Raw genomic sequence first — 23,363 nt, 5'->3', positions numbered from 1 at the left:
GTAATAACGTTCCCCATAATGATCGATGGCAGGAAAGGTTTTCGACTCTTCGTCTCTTCGACTTTAACGCCGGCTTTCTTCCCGCGGCGACTGCCTCTCCATATCTCCTCTGGGATGCGTGTTGAGGAAACACCGGCTTCATGTCTGCAGCGCAGAAGTTCCTAACGTGTGTAGGTGATCACTGTAAACACCGTAAAAACAAAAGTCCAAAAACAAAGTAATACTCCACCAGTAACACTACAACTAAAACACTGGAGAAGTGCAAAACAAGTTAACAAGAAATAGTGAGAAATAGTGAAACAATATTAAAAAAAATAGTAAAAAGAGTCAAAATAAGAAATAGTGGCTCGGAGCTGCAGCAACAGGCTGCCGACCTCTCAGTGCCTGTCCAACACATTTGAGCTACTTGTCGTGCTTTCCATGGACGGTGACTTTTTAGAAAGGTAATGATCTACCCATTTTTATACTTAATAAGACTGAACGAAAGATGTCGTTAGCCTCTCTGATAGCCCGCTAGCTCAATTTAGCTTGTTATTTAGCGTTGAATAAACTGGTGTCTATTAAACAAATCAGTTATCTTTTTACTACGTTTTTCAGGCAGTGTACACGACGCCATAGTTCCTAAACACTCTCATCTGGATTCCCTCAGCGAAGGGGAGTCTCTGGGGCAATACAAAGTGACCATCTCAAGCTGTGATGTTGGACATAACCTGATCAGTGACCCGCTGGCATACCTAATGCAAGATCGGTTCCTGAAACATTTTCCTATACTGGCAGACTGAAACCTGATGTGTACTTCACAACATATGTGAGGAATATGGCGATAACTTCACATAAGAAGGGACGAGTGACATTTTTCTTTCTCAAAACTACACAGTCTAACAAACTTGTTGTCTTTGTGTTAAAGCGATCAATTTGGTCATTACTTGTTTCTCTATTGATTAAAAAAGCACTGAATCACAGACGGGTCTCTTCATTTCATTTTTACCGTTTATATACCGTTTCATTTATAACGTTCATAGGCTACATGTGTACAAGCTTTATACAACATGGATTTTAACTGTGGCAGAGCTGCTCGATGGTGCAGGCGAAGTTAACATCAGCGGTGGCTGCAGCGTCGCGTGGGCCTCGGTATCATCGACTGCAGACAATTCTGTAAACAAAACAATGAGAACAATGAACAACATTTTTCCATTGCACACAATGCTTGCCTGGGAGTCAAATGTTAAGTGACGTCAGTTTATTTGCCAGTAGCAAAATGTAGCACATTAGAAGCATGCTAATGCTAGCAAGCTAGCTAGAAGTTGGTGAGCTAACATTACCCAAATATAACTACAGAGTTTAACCAAACATCAATTTGAAAATGAGTAGTACGCCAAACACAGCCTAGTAATGCATGTCTGGTAACAAGGCAAACAAAAAGAGAACTTATCATTATCAGCAGAGCTCTGTAGTGTAACAAGTCCTTAACCATCGACTCCAAAATGACTGTCACCGAGTTTAAAGCCCCTGTGAGTCGGCACACCGAGCACCAAACTGCAAGGAGGCAGCTCGTCTCCTCGGCCGACCACTGCTTCGCCTTTGTATTCTAAACCTTCATTGATTTATATAGCTGAATGTAGAAAAATGGACACTCTCATTTAGTTTGTCTCTTTGGTCACGGCAACCCTGCCCCTCGCCCCTGACATAAGCGGTTTGCAGTTTTAGACCAGCAAAGAGTTAGGGCTGCTCTGGAACCTGTTTTCCTGGCCGGGAGCAGGTTAATTTTCAGTCGAAACACAAAAAAATGGTTTGCAATTGAGCACCAGCCTGGAACTGACCCTGAAACTGCCTTGGTGGAAAAGGGATATCCGTGAAATTGGCCCATACTGACATGAATAATCATATTTTAAATCTTGCTAGAAACTAGAATTACTGCCTTGCCGTTGTATGCCTCCACGTCAAGTTGAAGTTATATTTCTGTCTGTGTACACTCTAGGTGTTATTAAACAAAAGGTATAAAGTTAATACTGTAGCGACATGTATGATTCCAGTGAATATTTTCCAGTGTGAAATATGCTGCCCTTACTGTTTTTCCAGAGGAAGAGAGAGTACTGATAAAGAGCTTTGACACATTCATTTCATTTGCATTGCAATTATCATCATCTCAATGTCAGTATTAGCAAGATCAAAGAGTTTGTTGTGGATTACCAGAGAAAAAGGAGCCCCCCTGTCCTAGTTGTCATCCAGTAAGAGGAAGTGAAAAGGTTGGATTCAAACAAGTACCTTGGGGTCTAAATCAATTGGATTGGAGTCACAATATAAAGCATAATGCTGTCATAGTGAAGTTGACCTTTCATCTTTTGAGTATAAAATGTCATCACTTCATCTTTTTAAACCTTGTGTTTGTGTGAAATGTTGTCATAATTAGCGTATGAATTCTTCAGTTATGGCCACAAAGATGTTTTGTGAGGTCACAATGACCTTGACTTTTGACCACCAAAATCTACTCATTTCATCCTTGAGTCCAAGTAGACGTTTGTGCCAAAGAAATTTCTTCATGACATTCCAGAAATATCGTGTTCACAAGAATGGAAAGGACGTGAGATCACAGTGACCTTGACATTTGACCACCAAAATCTAATCACATCATTATTGAGTCCAAGAGGACGTTTGTGCTAACTTTTATCATAATTAGTGTAGAAATTCTGGAGTTTTAACCAGAAACATGTTTTGTGTGGTCACAGTGGCCTTGACCTTTGATCACCAAAATGTATTCTGTTCATCTTTCAGTCCAAGTGGACAATTGTGCCAAATCTGAAGAAATTTCCACAAGGCATTTCTGAGATATCGTGTTGGCATGAATGGCACAGACGTTTTCATGCCTTGGGCCACGGCTGTCTATTAACATTTTTATTTATTTATTTAAAAACAAACCCGTTTAAATTGTTGTGAGGGCATAATCTTTGGTTGTGGAATGATTAGACAAGGGTTTAGGTCATGTGTGGGCTCTGTGTCATGCTCTCAAGACATTCAAAATGTGGCAAAAAATAAATAAATAACAATAAAAACACATGAGTGCAGGGCCATCACACAGGGTCTGAAATGTATACCAGCCAAGTGCTGGTTGATTTTCAGTTTAGAAAGCCTGAAAATGTCTGGAACTTCTTTGTCATAATATAAATAAAAACTATGCTGGGAGTCTCATCGACGTTTCCGTGTCATGTTTCTGTTCTCTGCTGTCTGAGTCAGATTTACGCACACACAATCAACACACATATACACAGCTACAAAGAGTAAGCAGGCTAAGAAACTTAACTGTCTATTGATGTCCTCCGCTAATTTCAGTACTTTGCATCTGTATACATGTCCACTCTCACCATACACAACAAACAATACTTTTATTTGTAAAAACTACCAGCAACATTTAAGATCTTTTATAACGTGCAAAGTGATTCATTCTGGGGAAGCCAAATACATTACACACATACCACCATCAGGCAGAGAGAAATAGGCCCTCCAGCACACAGACAGGAACCGTAGGCAGACTTTCATTTCAGTTTTCTGTGATAGTATGTGATTTATCCAACAGTAACAGTAACATTTATGGACTGTACTGATATAGCGCTTTTCTAGTCTTGCGACCACTCAAAGCTGCTTTTACACAACATGTCACATTCAACCATTTACACACACACACACACACACACACACACATTCACACACTGATGGCAAAGGCCTAAGTGCGTCCAATCAGATCTATGCACATTCATACCCTGCTATACTACCGGGAGCAATTTGGAGTTCAGTGCCTTCCCAAGGACACTTCGACATGTGACTGTAGCAGTCAGAGAACCCCCAACCTTCCAATTGAGCGACGACCAACTCTACCACTGAGCCTCAGCCACTCCTAAAACACACACGCACCCGCACCCACACACACACACACACACACACACACCTTTTCATTGGAATATGTATTTTACCATTTGTGTTGCAGGATGGGTGGCGTCACCATCTCCAGAAATGATACACATTACACAGCTAGATTTAGCTTAGGGAGGGGTGGCGGTTTTGGTCAATATTGAAAGGACTTTTTAAATTGTGTGACATTGAACAGAAACCAGGATCTGGTTAACCTTTAAATGCGTGACTGCAGAAAAGCTCCACCAGAGCAAATCATTTAACCCATCACACTCCATGCATGTTGAAATAATTTTCAGGCATATTCTGCCTTCTGTGTCATTCAACATACTGACACATCACTCAAAGAGCTTGCAAATAAAGATGTGTGTATTGATTATAAAAGATGGGTCATTAGAGGCCTGTAGGGTGAAAAAGCTGCTTTGTACAGTGATGGAGATGAGGACATGTTTGCTGAGCAAACAGTAATCATTTTGTGAACCTTGTCAGGTACTAATTAAACGTGCAAATGTCACAGTCCAACCACACTGATATTTAGAATAAGGGAGGGATTGAAAGTGAAGATTCCTCTTTCTCTCACTCTTACCTAAAGGAAGTTGTGTAGCTCCACCTTGACTGGAAGGATATAAAATGACATCCTCCAGGTGAGTCTTTCATAGAGTGTCAGTCCTCAGGACCAACATGGGGACCACAGAACTCCAATCCACTTTGTGGCTCATCTACCTGACGCTGTTTTTCGGCTCTCTCCCTGGTAAGTTAACACCTCATGGAACATGTCACACAGAGGAAGACTAGATGTTGTTCTTTGAACAAAAGTTCATGTTTGTGTGTGCTGGAGGAAAGAAAACTTCAAATTCAGATGTTTAATACCTTTTCATACTTATCCTCTGTATATTCTGTTAAATGTCCTGAGATACTCTTGGGGTCTTATTTAATATAATTGACACACTTTGACCCCTACATTTGAAGTAAATGTCGGACTGCAAATAAAAATGACTTTAATCTAATTATTTTAACAATAAATTGATTTGTCATATCGTCTATAAGAAGTCCTTAAATTGTGAAAAAATCTTGATCCTAATCCAAAGACTCATTCATGTGTCATAAAGAATGCAAATCCTCACAGTTGTAGAACAAGCTCATGTTTAACATGATTGCTAAAATATGACTCCAATTATTTATCAAAATACAATTTTCCAAAATAATTGTCTTTTGATTGAATGATCAATAAACTGCTAATACTGTGATAATGTTGTTGTTTCAGTGGATGCTCACATCGATCACGTGTGCACAACTTGGGGACATTATAACTTAAAGTCCTTTGATGGAAAATTCTTCCATCTGCCATCCGACTGTAACCATGTCCTGGCCTCGCAGTGTGAAGCACCCTATGAGAATTTCAACATCCAATTGAGACACACAAACATCAAGTCCCCCGTCATCAGCAAAATCAACATGAAGCTGGGACCTGTCAATGTGGAGCTGTCCAACAATACTGTGCGGGTCGATCGCATAACGTGAGTTCAGTTTAAACCTTGTGACCACACTTCACCTCATGTGTTCTTTGCTTAAATTAGTCTGAGACTGAGAAATTGATTAAAACCAAATATTTACACTTAGTATTGCATGACGGGTTGAGCATGAACGTTTACTGTGGAGTTTCTTAAAGGAGAAGTTCTGTATTTTTAACCCTGGGCCCTACACTGTAAATAATTACCTGTAGAATTAACAAGAAATACCTGCCAATAAAGTTGCCAATAAAGTCCTGTGAGATTACTCAAACTTACTGTGAAAGCAAAATCCAGTATGTTACAGTATACTGTTTACAAGTTTATGTTGTAAAGAAATTACAACAATTCAGTGTTTTTACAGGTTTTACCTGTAATCTCACAATAACAATATACTCTTGTAAAATCTTTTTACAATTATTTACTTTTTTACATTAGCTTTGTAAATTATGCATATTGTAAAGTGACAATTCAAACTTCAACATTTAATATGCTTCTCTTCACCTGTGAAATAAAACACGAGTCAGAGCTGCAAAGAATTATTAAAATTCAATAATTCATTCCAGTTGACCTCAACATTAGAACATGAGAGATACTGTGAACAACTTCCAACTAACAGTGAAAGACAGATGAAATTCAATATTTTCACACCTTAGACAAAACAAATTACAAGTAGCCCAGCCTGTTCATACCTCTTTCTTAAACTCTACTGATTAAAAAAGTGAATCTCAATTGGGAAGGTGCAAGCGTGATTACTTGAGTCTGACCAAATTTGCTGTCTTGATCTGACTGGATGGGTTGAGTCCAATGAGACTGAAATCACAAAATGAAATGAAAAGAACCACCTCATACAAAAGTTATAACTAGCCCAATTCACTCCAACTCACACTTAAATCACACTGTTTGTTTATATATATATATATATATATATATTCAAGCATATAACATAAAATAGCGTTTTCACCTGAAAATCTCCTTTAATGATACTTGCGGGTGATCTCAGAAGGTCTTGTTTCCCTTGCACCCGTAGCTAAATGATACAAAACACGAATAATGTTGCATTACTCTCACATTTGTTGACATTTAAGGTTGTGCAATTTTAACTGCTTAGCCAGCATTAATGATGCTTGCCTCGAATAACACAAGCTAATTGTTTAACCCAAAAACACTGTCTCAAATTCCCTTTTTTTCTAAATCAGGATACAATATTTATTCCATAATGCATTGTAGATTGATCTCGGTGCTCTCTTCCTTTCGGGTCTGTCTGTGAATCCCTCCTCTCAGTGCCTCAGATTGGTTTGTACTGCCCGACTCTGAATCTGATTGGCTCATACTCGTTGTTTCTAGGCGTCAAACAGTCGGCAGTATCGGGGCGCTGTTTAGCTCAGTCGGTAGAGCAGGCGCCCCATGTACAGAGGCTACAGTCCTCGTCGCACTGATCGCAGGTCTGCCGATCATTTGGTGCATGTCATCCCCCACTCTTTACTCCTAACATGTCCTGTCTATCTTCAGCTGTCCTATAAATAAAAGCCAAAGGCCAAAAAAATAATCTGAAAAAAATAAAAATAAAAAACAGTCCGCAGTATGCCGCTTTCCCTGTCCGTTGCGGTAAACGGCACACAGCGCGACAGTATTAAAACACAGTATTCAAAAACCATACATAACACTTGCCTGTAATTTTACAATATCTTGATGTGGAAAAATGCTGTCTTATATTGTAATAATTTCGGACCCATTATGCATTGCGAAATACTGTTAAACATAAAGACAGAACAAGAAGTTAATGTGAGATTTTACTGTAGAAATTACAGAAATTTGTTTCAGTGTATTTGTACAAATTTGTGTGTCAAAATGACTCATAGGAGCAAAAAGTTTTGGAATTGGTCCAGTAAGTAGCCTCTGTCGTAGCCACGGTACAGACTGGGGCAATTGCGCCTGATCAAAGTATTTCCAAAGGTTTTGCCACTGACAGGGTCAGATTGTTACTCCAGGTGTCAGAAAACATTACAGAAATGATCCCTACAAACATCGTAATTTTCTTCAAGAGTAAGATCCTTTTTGTGTAACCAGAAATAGTGACATTTCTAGGTAAAGAAATTAGATGCATGTAATTTTAGGTCTACTTACTCGATAGATAGTTGCCTGTGAGGTTCCTGTGGTCTTGGGCACATGAAAGAAAGAATGCAGCACAGCCTGTTGATCAGAGGGGGGAAACCAACCGCGTGATTTCAGAGCAAGACTTCATCAAAGTACGTCCACCAAAAAAAGTGCTTGCTTTTGCCACTGACAGGCTCTGACCACATTACGGAAATGATCCCTACAAAGATCGTCCCTTTTTTTTTTACAAAGTAAGATCCTTTTGTGTAACCAGACACAGACGTATCGCTCAAGGAGAAGTCTCACTAACGAGTAAATATCCCCTTTGGGGGATCAATAAAGCTTGTCTTATCTCATCTAATCTTGCATTAATCTAATTGTTGATGTTGATGAGCTAAAGATAGATCAGTGAAAATAGAAACTCTGACACTTATGTTTTGTTTTTGTTAAAAGCGCTATATGTAACTTTCAGAAAATCCTCATTCCTAGTAACACGGTAACTGGGATGAAGCACTTGTGCTGTGAGAGAAAAATAGCTTGTGTGTAGTTTGTGTTGGTGCTGTGGGTGCCGGTCATTTGTTGGCATTATCCACATCTCCATTTCACAGCTTGTGTCGTCTCGTGTTGCTCACTGTTGTCACATCCTCTTGTTTCCTGGGAAAAACATCTCGAGTGCTTTTCATAAAAATCAGCCCATAGGTTGTTAGGGCCAATGGAGGAAGTTGGGGAAGGTCTGAATTTATCAGTCTACTTTAACCTCACCTATCTCTTCACACATTGACAATAAAAAATGATATTTGATTGATGAACATATGTAAAATCTTACATATAGCCCCTTTAATGAGGCAAGACAGGACTAAAACATTAGTGGTGGGCTGTCGAACATTCAATCAATCAAATTTTATTTGTATAGCGCCAAATCACAACCAAAGTTATTCAAGACACTTTACAAAAAGAGCAGGTCTAGACTGTACTCTTAGCACTTAGCAACATTTGGCACAGTGGCAGAAAAACTTAACAGGCAGAAACCCTAAGCAGAACCATACTCATGTTGAACAGCAATCTGCCTAGACTGGATGGGCGGAAAAATGGGATAGAGGGAGATGCAGGCTAGAGACAGCCAGACAGAGCAACAACAACAACAAAAACAACAACAACATACAGCAACAGCATATGTTCTTGTTGCATTATAAAGAAGAAGAACAACAACAACAGATAATACATATGGTTAAAAAGCCAACTAGAAAATGCAATTTCTGAAGAAATTGCGGTGTGAATGCTGTCTGCTGAATATAGCATCTACACCGCTAATAGATCTAATGCTGTGCTTGAAAGTTGCATGAATATAAGTATGAAAGATATGGAATATGTTGTTGAAGAGCTTACATTAAACTGCTAATGCTGCGCTTGAATATTGAATAAATAAAAGCAATGTATGAAAGAGGTTGAAAGAAGCTGAAGCTAACTGAATTGCTGTGTGTTGAATGACAGATGTTGAATAATTCTTTGTATGTTGGAAGCTGAGGCTTAACTGAATAGACATGTTTAATGTCTTGAGAGTAGAAGGATGAAATGATGAAGATGACTGAGGAGGTTAGAGGTGTTAGAGCTGATGAGAGTCAGTCTGGAGGTGAGGAAGATGACTGGGGAGGTGATGAGGAGGAGTTTAAAATGGAAGACCAGCCTTGAAAAATGCTTGAGATATGGTGTGTTCAAAATGCCATAGTATACTAGCAGAACGTACTAATTTGGCCAAAATGTAGTGTGTAGTATGCAGTATGCAAACAAAAGCAAAATGTGCAGTATGCCAAAAGCACCCGGATGTCGTACTAATTCGGAGAAAATCTCCAGTATGCATCGGACCAGTCTACCTCGCCTACTGTATCCCACAATGCAAAGTGCTGGAACGTCACAGCGGCAGTTGAAAAGACGGACAGCAGCAGCATTCCAGCAGAAGGGGGCGCTATAGCTAAAGAAGCAGCGGTTATTACTTCCGCCTGGCGTAGCATACTGCAAAATGAATTTGAAAAGCTCCTCCATACAACCGCCGAACGCAATATGCAGTATATAGAATGTAATATGTAGTATGTAGTATATAGTATGGCATTTCGAACACAGCCTTAGTGTTAAAATGTCTGTCCTCTGTGTTTGTGTATGTGTGTCAGCTGAGCTCCAACTGAACTCAAGTGACCTCCTGCTGAACTCAGCTGTTGCCGTGGTGATGGTTAATTCATAACAGCCGTGTGTCTCCTTGGCTGGGCAGTTGATTCTTACTGAGATTTCAGCTAAAAACACGCTCTCAAACTCAAAAATGCAATCAACACACAAATCAAATCAAGCCACTCTGATGAAGCAGTCATGCTAATTTTATTTCCCTACTGCTAAAAATGCAGCCAGGGCAGTGAAATACAGAAGGGCATCCATTTGGAGTTCTCCAGAAATGTTAAACATTAGAGCAGATGGGGCAGTTGGTCAGGTTTCTGTGACATTGAGGCATCTACTGGCAAAAGCGTACATTTTTCAGTTTTGATACCCCATGTAACAGAAGCAGCACAAGATTACCTACGTTTTGATGCTTTATTTTTGTATGTGGAGTGAACATTGCTTGGGCTGTTGCAATTTGTTTGGAAGGTGTCCAAGTTATTTTTCAGCAGCCTCTCCCCTCTGAATTTGAAATCCTGCACTCTGAAAGAATGGTATGAAAAAGTTGAAATGACCTGAAGAAAGCTGAAAGACGTGTGAATATTTTAAAAGTAGAATGGAGTTTCTGAGTGAATGTATAAATGAGCTGTGAAGTGTTGAAAAAGGTTGAAATATGCTGAAAAAGGTTGAAAATGTAGAATTTTTGAACATTCCACCATTCATTTGAATGGGCAAAATGTCTGAGAAAAATGGGAGTATCTCGGAAACGATGAATGATATGAATGAGAAAAGTCATAGCAACAATGTCCTGAATGCGCTTAATGTGTTGATGTTTGAATGGTTCGAATGGGTTGAAAAATGTGGAAGGAGAAGCGGCGGAATAATAATAAAAAGTATAATAATAAAGAATTCCGTGAATAGAAGAACATATGCTGTGAATGCCTTCAGCATTCACACCAATAATAGTGGTACAAGTGTGTTACAATGAGCAAGAACAGCATAGTAATGATGAAAGGCTAATAATAATATTCATGAGTTTGCAGTCAACAAAACTAACACCAACTAAAACTGGGTGAGGAACAGCCAAACTCTGCTACCAAGGTGAGGTTGTGGAAGTTTCATGTCACAGGTCATACACTATGACAAGACTGAGCACAGCAACAAGACACAAGGTAGTTATACAGCATCAGCAAGGTCTCTCCCACACAAAGATTTCAAAGCACACTGGGGTTTCAAGATGTGCTGTTCAAGCTCTTTGGGCAACGTTGAGGATCGTAGATGCAGTGGTCGGCCAAGGAAACTAAGTGCAGCAGATGAAAAACACATCAAGCTTATTTCCCTTCGAAATGGGAACATGTCCAGCAGTGCCATCAGCTCAGAACTGGCAGAAACCAGTGGGACCCAGGTATATCCATCTACTGTCCAGAGGAGTCTGGCCAGAAGTGGTCTTTGTGGAAGAGTTGCAGCCGAAAAGCCATACCTCAGATATGGAAACAAGGCCAAGCCACTCAACAATGCACAAAAACATAGGAACCGGGGTGCAGGAAAATGGCAGCAGGTGCTCTGGACTGATGAGTCAAAATGTGAAATATTTGGCTGTAGCAGAAGGCAGTTTGTTCGCCGAAGGGCTGGAGAGCGGTACAATGATGAGTGTCTGCAGGCAACAGGGAAGCATGTTGGAGGTTCCTTGCAAGTTTGCATTTCTGCAAATGGAGTTGGAGATTTGGTCAGGATTAATGGTGTCCTCACTGCTGAGAAATACAGGCAGATACTTATCCATCATGCAATACTATCAGGGAGGCATATGATTGGCCCCTAATTTATTCTGCAGCAGGACAACGACCCCAAACACACAGCCAATGTCATTAAGAACTATCTTCAGCATAAAGAAGAACAACAAGTCCTGGTAGTGCCCTGATCTCAGAGCCCTGATGTCAACATTATGGAGTCTGTCTGGGATTACATGAAGAGACAGAAGGATTTGAGGACGCCTATATCCACAGAAGATCTGTGGTTAGTTCCTGGTGTACCTAGAAGAACTGATGCTGTTTTGAAGGCAAAGGGTGGTCACACCAAATATTGATTAGGTTTAGATTTATCTTCTGTTCATTCACTGTATTTTGTTAATTGATAATAATAAACTATTAACACTTCCATTTTTTAAAGTATTCTTAGTTTACAGCATTTTTTCACACCTGCCTAAACGTTTGCACAGTACTGTACATTCTCCCACCTAAGCATCTGAAAACTGAGAAAGCATTCCTGCAAGAAACACGCCTGGTTGTGAAGGATCATTGCAGACTGAAGAAATCTTGGATGAGACAAATTTCTCACTCTGGTTTCAATTCAAAGGCACGGGGCCATTCTAATCCACAAAAAAATTTAATTCACCCCAAATAATAATCTCTGGACATAATCGCTGATCCCTTTTGGTCGTTATATTATGGTGTCAGGATGCCTTTTTAACACTCCTTTGCTACTAGTAAATATTTAGTAGCAACAACTGGGATGATGAGACCTTTATTAACAAAGTTACTTCTCTCTTGCCAGACTTGAACTGATACCATTTGACTCCTGGAGGTGACCTAAATTATCCCTTAAATCAAACTCTAGATAATTCTAGTTTATATCGTATCATATCCACATTCATGAATCAAGTCGGGTATATAGGCCCCTGGCGCTTTCTGTACCCCCATAAAAAGATAATTTTCTTTTTTTTTCCAAATGTACGCAAGACTTTTACTAGAATTGACTACTTTTTCATTGATAAGCTCCTCCTCCCCTCAGTCAGGCATGTTGAATCTCTCCTTTTCACATAAACTTTACCTCCTTGGAAGTTAAACTCCTTACTTCTCTCTCTGGGTCCACTATGGATACCATGGACATGCTAGCATATTTTAATGACCTGGACTTCTCAACTCTGAATTCAGCACAGTGTGAAATATTAGACCAACCTCTACAACTGATTGAGATTGTGGCATTCAATAACAGCAATGCAAAGTGGCACAACCCCTGGTCCAGACGGTAATCCGGTGGAATTCAATGACTCCCTGGACCGGGTGTTATACCTTATATCATCTCGGATGAACAGGCTTTATCAGGAACCAGCTTTCCTTCTCAAATATCCGTTGCTTGTTCAATGTTATCCATTCTCCTGCATCCTCAGAGACCCAAGAGGTGGTGGTTTCCTTGGATGGATAAAGGTGTTAATGTTGTATACCCATTTATGATCCAGGGGCCCCCGTCTTGTCCTGCACACCACTTCATATAATATATAAAGTTTTATTTAATTTATATTTCTTAGATTAGATTATTTAGCCCAAAGAGTATCTGCATTGGAGACTGGATCCCACTCTCCTATCAGATCCTGAATTTTGTACTGTCATCAGTGAGTCAATTGTTTTTTTTCTTGAAAATAATAGAACTGAAGGTGTTAATCCTAGTCTGCTGTGGGAGACTCTTAAAGCTTATTTGCGAAGGGAAATCCTCTCATACACCGCACATATTAAAAAGGTACAAAAAATGAGACGTATTAAATTGCTAAAATCTATATCTGACGTAGACAATCGCTATGCCCTTTCACCGTCCCCAGAACTACATAAACAAAAAAATTAATTACAGACAGATTTCAATCTTCTCTCAACCAACGAGGCAGAGAAATTGATACCAAAAACACGTGGTGTGATCTACGAACATGGCGATAAAGCAGGACACTATCCAGCAAGCCAGCTGAAGATCAGACTGGCATCACAGATGATACCCCAAATACAGAACAGCTCTTGTCAAATTGTCACTTATCCACCTGGCATCAATGAGATCTTTGCTTCCTTTTACTCCAAACTCTGTAGTTCAGAACCACCAAAAGACCCCTCTTTATTGAGTCATTTTTTCTCAGAGCTCGACATTCATTAGCTACCCATTGAATATAAAAACAGTTTGGAGGTCCCATTACAATTAATGGAAATCACAGAAGCCATCAAGTCACTGCAAAGTGACTCCCACTCTTAATTCTAGACATGTTTAACCACTCTTTGCAAAATGGTAATTTACCCCCTACCCTCACTCAGGCGTCTTTATCACTAATACTGAAAAAAGGTAATGACCCTGACAAATGCTCCTCTTACCGGCCCATTTCTCACCTCAATATAGATGTAAAAGTTTTAGCAAAGACCCTGGCTCGCAGACTGGAGACGGCTATGCCCACCATCATATCGGAAGACCAATCCGGCTTGATCAAAAACTGCCATGCCTTTACAAATGTGCTGCGTCTTCTTGATATCATGCTCTCTTCGACATCCTCTCCTGTCCCAGAAGCAGTCATATCTTTGGACGCTGAGAAGGCTTTCGATCGGGTGGAGTGGGGATACCTGTTCACCTGCCTTGAAAAATTTGGATTCGGTGAGACCTTTATTTCCTTGGTGCGGTTATTATACCCTTCCCAACAAGCTTGCTTGTCTTCTAACTTAATCCGGTCTAGTTTCTTTCCTCTCAGTCATGGGACACGCCAAGGATGTCCGATCTCCCCCCTCCTTTTTGCAATTGCCATTGAACCTCTATCAATCGCATTAAAAGCCACACCAATTTGTAAAAATGACCTATTTAAGCCGGCTAAAATTGACTCCAGAAGGCCTGAGCATGTTAGGTGACCTCTACCACAAAGGTATATTCGCCAGCTTTGCCCATCTGTGCACTACATTTAATCTCCAACAATCAGACCTTTTTCGATACTTTCAAATCCGACACTTTCTCCAATCTAACACACCGTCATTTCCAAATACCCCACTTGCCACCGGAATTGATCACTTTACACCACTGATGAGGATGAAAAAGCATCATATTTCTTTTTTATATGACCTTATAACCCCAGACACACCATCTGTCCTCATTAAAATAAAGACAGAATGGGAAACGGAATTATTGTTCATCCTGTGCAAAACTCCAGCTTATTCAATATAAGATACTTCAAAGGGCACATTACAGCAAATCCAGATTATCAAGGATATATCCTGATATTATCGATTCCTGTGAAAGATGCTCACAATCACCCTGTAATCTTACTCATATGTTTTGGCTATGCCCAAAAGCTGGCTGATTATTGGAAACATTTCTTTAAGGTTATCTCAGAGATATTAGAGCTAACAATGGAGCCATCCCCAATGATCGCCATATTTGGCATTCTTGAAGAAGGCAATCACATGTCGGTGAAACAACAAAAAACACCATCTAGCGCCTCTTGGTTACGAGACACAATGTCTTTCCCTGACCTGGAGAAGATCAAGTTTTCACTGCGATGTTGAACTGCAAATTTCTTCAATCACTGGCAACCCCTTATTTCCTACTTTAAGAATTTATCCACTCTCTCCTCTGACTAGCCAGTTAATATCATCATGCCCAGCAATCACTTAGAGGGTGAACAGCGCTCAAGATCAGACATATCCTGCTTTCTACCTATGATTAGTAGATTTTCTTTTCTTTTCTCTATTTATTTTTGCTTTATTGGTGTATGTAAGTATGTGTGTATGTATATGTATATATATCCATGTTTATTTACTTTATATTTTATTTTATTGTTATTTATGTATTTTATTCTATTTTGATGTATTTTCATACATGTGTGTATGTATACAGTATTGTGGGATGAGAACGCAAGTATAGGCTCTCTATATGAAAATACAAGCCATACCCTATAGCATTATAAACTGTGATGAGTCAGCTCACAGGGGGATAAGGGTGGGGTGGGATTTGGTAAAGGATGTTTGAGTCTAACGGGTTCAGTATATAAAACATATTTTGTGACGCTAATATATCGGTTACTGTACCACTTCAATAAAATATGTTTACAAAAAAAAAAAAGATTAGATTATTTACCTAATAAATATGTTTTTTTAATATTTTATAATACTTATTATTGTTATAAACCTATTTCTGTAGATGCCTTAGCAGGTCACTGTAATTAATATTTCCTTAAAAAATTATTTATCTGGCACTGTGTCTTAGAATAAGACTTAAAGCCCATTGTGGGTGTTACTGTTTGTTTTAGTTTGATTTTATATATATATATAGTTTTTCCTGTAACTATTATTTTCTTTTCATTGCTCAATAAATATTATTCTCTTATGGGGTCAGACGATCTCTCTCTAAGATGCTGTGGAACCAAAGTCCTGTGCTGGACAGTGTCAGTGTTTCACATTTAGTAAAGGGTAAATGGACTGTACTTATATAGCGCTTTTCTAGTCTTTGCGACCACTCAAAGCTGCTTTTACACTACATGTCACATTCACCCATTTATACACACATTCACACACTGATGGCAGAGGCTGCTACGTAAAGTGCCCAATGTGAAGGAAATTTTTATGTTAACCTGTTTGATCATGTGTTTAATTTCTTTATTACTCTAGAATCAATAATCATGGTATAATCAGCTAAGGTTAATTTTAAGGATATGTATTGTCTGCTCCTCTCCAGGGTCTTGTGCATGATTTACTGTTGCTCCTTCTGTCCTCGAGAGATAGTTGGTGGGCTTGTCTGGGGCTGAGACCTCCAAGGCCAAGGGTAAACTCTAGATAGTCAGGCGCCTCAGCTAAAGTCATAACAATGACATGTAGCTTTGTCTCAGTGAGAAGGAATTCTATCTGTAATGTATAAAATACACTGTGAACCTTGAGTCTGTGTCAGTCAGTCAGACAGTTGCGTTCTGTGTAGTACTGATCTGGCCCAGCTCGAGTTGTTATTTGCTTTTACTCATTTATTATTATTCTTCAATTAAAAGACATCAAAAGACAACTTTGTTTCCCTAAGAACTTTATTGGTCTCGTCATCAGAAAATTGCCACCACACCCAACTGTCAATCAGATATCACATTCATACCCGTTGAGCAACCGGGAGCAATTTGGGGTTCAGTGTCTTGCCCAAGGACACTTCCACATGTAGCCTGAGGGAGCTGGGGATCGAACTTCCGACCTTCCGATTGAAAGACGACCGACTCTACCACTGAGTAGTAGTAGTAGTAGTAGTGCCACCCGAGTACTAAAGTGTATCCTTGTTTGCGAGAGGAACCTTTCAAGAGATTCACTTTAGACCCCCCCTATAGGAAAGGGGTTTACGGTCTGACCTTTCCTCACACAGATTCAGTATTAGCTCTCAGGCATTTCCTGTTCAGTCTGTTGTCCTCGCTACATGAGTATTTGAATGCAGAGAAGGCCCTGACCAAGTTGGTGCCCGAGGCAAGATTTCAGCTTTTTTTCCCCGCATGAACTAGTTGTGAAGAATATGGATAGTCTCCTCTCTTTGCCTAGAGCGTTGCTTATTCTCTCTGTATGTTTATAGATCAGCCATCTTTGTTGCTGATTCAGAGAGTCACGTTTCCGAATCAGACACTTTGACTGGCTCCAGTAGGTGCCATCAGCCTGGGTATTATTCAATGATACAGAGGCGAAAACGGAGGAGTACCAGAGCAAAGCGAGACGAGAAAGAGAGACGAAAGAGAAGAGATACATTTTCTGGACTTTAGTTTTTATATAAAAAGAACAAAAAATACAGCTGAGGCTTTGCAGTTGATTTTTAATGTGGACGAAAAATCAGATGACTTTGCGCCCGATAAGGAAATGCACTGGCAGGGGAAAAAAGACAATACCTGGCAAAAAACGCCCAAAGAATGGGCATAACTCATGAACAGTAGGGGCTAAGCTTGGAATCACTTCTAGAACAATCCTAACATATGTGTGCAATTTTAATTCCAGAGATGTGTGATGATACTGTAAAAAATTAAAACTTTAAGAGGCGGTGGTGCGGCGCCCCCTATGGATGGATGCACCCTTAGCATTCGCCTAAACTGCTAATGCCCCAGGCCGGCCCTGTATGAATGTGGATGTAAACAGGTGAATGCAGACATATACTGTGTAAAGTGCCTTGAGTTTTCAGAAGACTAAAAAGGCGCCCCATAAGTACAGTCCTTTAACCATTTGTAAGCCAGTGTTTTGGCTGGGCTACTTTTACATGACACAATAATCAAATCAAATTAGTCAAATTTATATAAATACATTTTGTATGACTCTGGGAAGTCAATCGACTGTCTAACTTGATTGCACCCTTTTAGCCACAAGACTAATGGCTTTCTGTGATTCCTGTCATTTTATAGGTTTTCACTGTCAGAAGACAGTTATTTAGCCTCTTATTATATTGTATTCTTATTCTTATATGAGTCCCTGATTCAGCTGCTGCTATCTGTCTCATTTTTTACACTAACCCTCTGTGTGTCCTTCAGGGTGACTCTGCCATATATGAAATTCGGTGTTATTGTCAGAAGGACCACATCTGCTATCTTCGTCAAATCGATCAGTCTGGGAATCATTGTAATCTGGAACATGGAGGACTCCCTGGATGTATGAAGCACACTCTCACACATGCACACGTGTTTGCACTCAATTTAGTGTTCAGGTGTATTTTAAATATATTTACAAAAAATGTACGTGATTGTGAACCCAAAAGGAATTTTGGTATTATTACAGACTGTGTGTCTGTGGCGACATTCGTGGAAAAAGCAGTGCCGAGCGGCACCCAGTTAGTGACGCATTTTCCATCAGCCAGCAGTGGTTGGTCTGCCAGAGAGGGTAGGCGGAGCTAAGTGGCTGCTTTTCCGGTCTCCAAGTGGTACGTGTAAACAGTAATCGACTATGGCTGAACAAACAAAGAAAAGATCGATGACTACAGGTACAACTTCAACAATAAGTGAAAATCCAAAGAAAAACAAAACAAATTTGACGCCTGCATGAAGGCAAACAGTCTACAAACGAAAGTGAAGAAATCAAGAGACAGAACCATGACAAAGGGAACTAGCCAATCACGTCTGGTTAATTGGCAAGAGAGCTCTCAGAATCCTGGTAATTGCTAGGGGTGGCACTCAGGAGCACAAAAACTGAAACATTTGAGATTGTAACTTTAAATGTTTTTGTCATTCACTGATGATGGGATGGGTGAAGAATGGGTGTTGCAGCTATAAAAAGAGTGTGTAATCCTTCTCCAGCTCAGTGAAGAGGAAAATACAGGAAATGATACATAGATAGATTAATAGATGCATTAATGCAATGTGTTTTCATGACCATATAAACAATTAAGAATCATATTTCTCATTATTTGGGACTTTAAAGTCTATTTTCCTTTAACATAACGTGACCCAAGACGTCAGGGTGTCCAGATGAGACCTCCTGGCACGCCCTATCTTTGACACCCTTGCTCTATATACTATGTTACCTAACATCATTAAAGCTTTCTGGATGAGGAACAAAATAAACTTTCAATACATTATACTTCAAATGCATTAGTTTGTAATTCATGCTGACTAATGAGCAAAAGAAGGAATTCATGTCCATATCTTATACTGTGGTGATTGTTTTATGTTTAAAGTCAGGAGTGTTAAGGATGAATGTTATCTTACTAGTATTTCAAACAAAAGCAATAATCGATTCTCAAAAACACAGCAGTGATTCTGACTTTACACAAAAACAACTGCTATGATGTTGTATAATAGAGGGACTGTGATATATTGTTCTGATGAATTTATTTCATGTTTTGGGAATATGGTTTTGTGTTCTTTGTTCTATGTTGTCCAAACCAAAATCAGTTCTTATTTATGCTCTGGTCTAACTTGTCACTGCGGCGTGTCTTTAAGCAGCAAACAGGCTAAACAATGAAGGAGCCTGACGAACGAGTGCTGCTATGCTCACTGACTGGCAGAAGTGAGTCCTGTGGGGAGTGTGTGGGATATGTCCTGAAGAGAAAAACAAAAACTTTAAGAAAGCCACGATGCAAATGTAGCTGCAGTAGTGCAGAACTTCATGAAGATTGATGTGGACTTCCACATTAGGGATTAATACTGTAAGAGATTAAGAGAGAAATTTTTCATGGCTTAATACCTCCTGATACTACGCTGGGCAAAAGTCACACTACTGAATGTTACAGTTGATACTTGACATCACAAATATCTTCTCTTTATTTGAAAACAGTTCATGCACCAACAGGAAAACAAAAGCTTAGATCTTAACAACAAATTCATTGCACTCTGAGGTTCCACACACAACTAAGACCAGCTTCCCATACCTTTTATTGCTCATGAGCATTTGTTTCAATCCTAAAATTCAGACATTTTCACTCTAAAACTTTTCTGATGTGAACAACTCAAACTCAAACGATTGAAATCTTTTGATTTGTTAACAAGAAATATATGTTTGGGGTGTGTTCACAGATCGAAATGGATGAAAAATACCGGAACCAGACATGTGGACTGTGTGGAAACTTTGACGGCTTAGACAATGACTTCATACAGAAATCAGATGGTAAGGTCCTGTTCAGTATTATTGAGGGATAATGTGCTGTCGATTGTAGTGGCACTGGGTGAAGCTTGTTCTGTAAGGGTACGTAACGTGTGAACAATCTCCTTAAAGGGAATTCTTGTATATTTAACCTCAGCCCTATTTTTCACATATCATCTACAATATGTTTCATGAAGTCGTCTGAAACAATAACTCCAGCTTAATTTTTCCCCCTCGCAATCTTTTTTCACAACAGCAGGTGATCCGCCTGCGGGGGAGGTTTGTTCATGATGTAATGTTCCGCCATGATCAAAACAAAAGTAGCATAAAAAACCAGCAGCACAAGACAATTGTATACGTAGGAATTCATCAGGAGAAGTCCAACAACAATCAGTGCGTTTACAGACAGGACATAATAAGAGGGAACAGGAGTGGGAGGGGCAGAGCGAGTGGAGAGTGTCCACTAATTAATCGATTGCTGATGGCGTAATTGCTTAGAAAAGATGTATTGATCAACACCAAAATGTGCCGCTACATATACTTGGACGGCTGTGAATATACCTGGCTGATAAAGTCTGTGTCGGAAACACTGGACACACAAGGCGGTTTGTATAGGCAGCCTTTTGGGGTCGTGAAAAGATGTAAAACCCCAACCCCAAACAGTCGTACAAACTGAATGGCACTTCTTCTCTTTACGTGTTGTTTTCAATGTTTCGATAACAAGTTATGCAATTCATTTTTTCTTTTACCTGAGACCCATTGACCACCCACTTTCTGTTTTTTGTCATCTTTTTTTCCCCATTATTATTGTATGTTTATATACCCTGGGCCATGACAAGAAAAACAACACAAACAAAGCACATGGGTTGAACTACATGATAAAGGATGGTTGAAATGCACAGCTCCCTTCTCCTTGCCAATGTGCCTTTATTCAAGATGGGAACTCCTCATTCTATAAATGATGTGCAACACACAATGAAGGCTCTACCAAAGTGCATCTTCAGAAGTCTACCTGCAGCAGCTGAAACTGTTTTCAGCTTTCAAACTTATGTTGACTGTCTTATTCACCGAAATCAGCCGAGAGAGATCTTAGAAGGAGTGGTCAATGGTTTAAAGTTCTGAATGTTCATCAACCTGCTTTTCTCACAAGTGATCACAACAAAAAATCACTCTTTCATTTACTCCTGCACAGGAGCTCTTCAGATATGATGGAAGAGATCGTTCAAAGGCCTTTCTGTCTTAATGCAAGCTGGTCAAACTTTCAAGATAGAATCCAATGCTGGAGGGATGTCAAAAGAACTCCTGCCTGAGATCAATCAATACATTTTTATTTGTATAGCACCAACTCATAACAAATGTTATCTCAAGACACTTTACATATAGAGTGGGACTAGAACGTACTCTTTGTTGTATTATTTACAGAGACCCAACATGACTTCATCATGTGCAAATACAACAATGTTACAACTTCTTTTAACAGACCCTTTTGTCCAAAGGCAGAAGGTGGAACAAACACATTTGTTTGGTCCACTTTGGACTAAAATGTACTTTGGCATAAATATTGCACCTTTTTGATGGGGCTCATGTTGTGTAGACCTTGTTTCATTTATATTGTTTAAGATAATTTGTGTTTTTCCAAAAACATCTGCATTAGATATCTTCTATTACGTTTTATCACATAAAATAAATATCACTTTTATTATCCCAAATTTCCCCACTGAGGATCATTAATGGATTATCTTATCAACAAATGTGATGTAACAGAGTTAAAAGGCCAATATTAATCAACCATTAATATTACATTAACTTTGTGATTCACTGTATTGTGCTGTAGGGTCTCAACTATCTGTGAGAGACTATGCTGAAACCAACAAGGTGAATGAGCCACCAGAGGTCTGTGAGGAGTTTGACGATATCTCAGTCCAGACATGTGGAGATAAGGTAACTCTAAACTCTTTATCAGCATCATCATCATCATCATCAAGAGGCCATTGAGATGTGACCCACATTTATAATAACCTTGAGTCAAGTGTAAAAGCATATGACTTTTATTCAAGCAGCACATTATCTGTGCTTTTATCTAGAGTACTTACAGATGTCTGTTGAAGTTTTTTGACAGTTTTTTTACACAGATTTATCGCTCCATAGATTTATCGCTCCATAAGTGACAGACTGATTTTTGGTGTGAATGCTGAAGGCTGATTCAGCATTCACACTCTTGTTATCCAGTTCTTTATTATTAGTGGGAATGCTGATTCAGCATTCACACTCTTGTTATTGGTGTGAATGCTGAAGGCATTCACAGCATATGTTCTTCTACGCACGGAATTCTTTATTATTATTGGTGTGAATGCTGAAGGCATTCACAGCATATGTTCTTCTACTTTATATTTGGTGTGAATGCTGAAGGCATACACAGCATATGTTCTTCTACTTTATATTTCTTATTATTATTCCGCCGCGTTTTTCGGTTCGCTACTCCTTCCACAAATTTCATCCGATTCAAACCGTTTGAACATCATTACGTGCGTCTCATTCTGACTCGGTGCGCTATGACTTTTGGTATTCATACCATTCAAAACTTCCGAGTTATTCCCGTTTTTCCAAAAAAAAATCCCATCTGGAATGAATGGGAAAAATATTCAAACTCAAAAATTAACACTAAATTCAACCCTCCATAACTCATTCATACATTAACTTAGAAATCCCATTCCACTTTTAAAATATTCACACATCTTTTCATTCAACTTTTTCATAGCATTCATACTTTCTTCACAGCAACCTTTCAAAGCACCTAAAGTTTTCACAAAACAAGTGAAAAATGCCCAGCCTTAGAGTGGGTGATGTCATCGCCAGAGGTGGGAGGCTGTGAAAAAACACCTCGGAACTTTCCCAAACAAATTACAACAGCGCACAGAATGTTCCCTCCACATACATAAAAAATACATCAAATCGAAGGTAATCTTCTGCTGCTTGTGGTAAATGGTGGCCCAAAGCCAAAAAATTTACGCGTTTGCCACTACATGCCTCAATGTCACAGAAAGTTGCCCAACTGCCCCATCTGCTCTAATGTTAAACATTTCTGGAGAACTCCAAATGGAAGCCCTTCTTTCTGGCGCCGCCATGACCACATTCTTGGCAGTAGAGACATAAAATTCAAATGACAGCTTCCTCAAACCCTTGTGATGCTCATATTAAATATTTTGTGTTGATAGCATTTACGGTCTTGGCACAAAGGAGTCACACAGCTGCTGCTAATTAACCCACAGCCTCTCCTCATGAGCCATCACCACGGCAACTGCTGAGTTCAGCTGGGGGTCACTTGAGTTTATTTGGAGCTCAGTTGTCACACTTACACACCCAGGACAGACATTTTAACACTATCTTAGGCATTTTTCAAGGCTGG

The 23,363-nt window shown here is 39.5% G+C and overlaps 1 protein-coding gene across 1 annotated transcript in view; it reads left to right on the top strand.

Annotated features, from left to right (window-relative positions):
* The first annotated feature begins 4,584 nt into the window (after window positions 1-4,584).
* Window positions 4,585-23,363, top strand: part of LOC138591548 (mucin-2-like) — a 95,161-nt gene continuing 76,382 nt past the window's right edge. Inside the window, exons 1-5 of the mRNA XM_069662219.1 lie at window positions 4,585-4,654; window positions 5,168-5,420; window positions 17,914-18,031; window positions 19,891-19,981; window positions 21,792-21,898. Coding sequence (XP_069518320.1) covers window positions 4,585-4,654; window positions 5,168-5,420; window positions 17,914-18,031; window positions 19,891-19,981; window positions 21,792-21,898 — 639 coding nt within the window. The remainder of the gene's footprint in view (window positions 4,655-5,167; window positions 5,421-17,913; window positions 18,032-19,890; window positions 19,982-21,791; window positions 21,899-23,363) is intronic.

Source organism: Semicossyphus pulcher, unplaced genomic scaffold (genome assembly GCF_022749685.1).
Source record: "Semicossyphus pulcher isolate SPU_LCO1_2020_fin unplaced genomic scaffold, fSemPul1.0.p SCAF_1, whole genome shotgun sequence".
In the NCBI taxonomy this organism is placed as follows: domain Eukaryota; kingdom Metazoa; phylum Chordata; class Actinopteri; order Labriformes; family Labridae; genus Semicossyphus; species Semicossyphus pulcher.
Note: the sequence above shows the minus strand (reverse complement) of the source record. Positions and strands in the feature narration are given on the sequence as shown.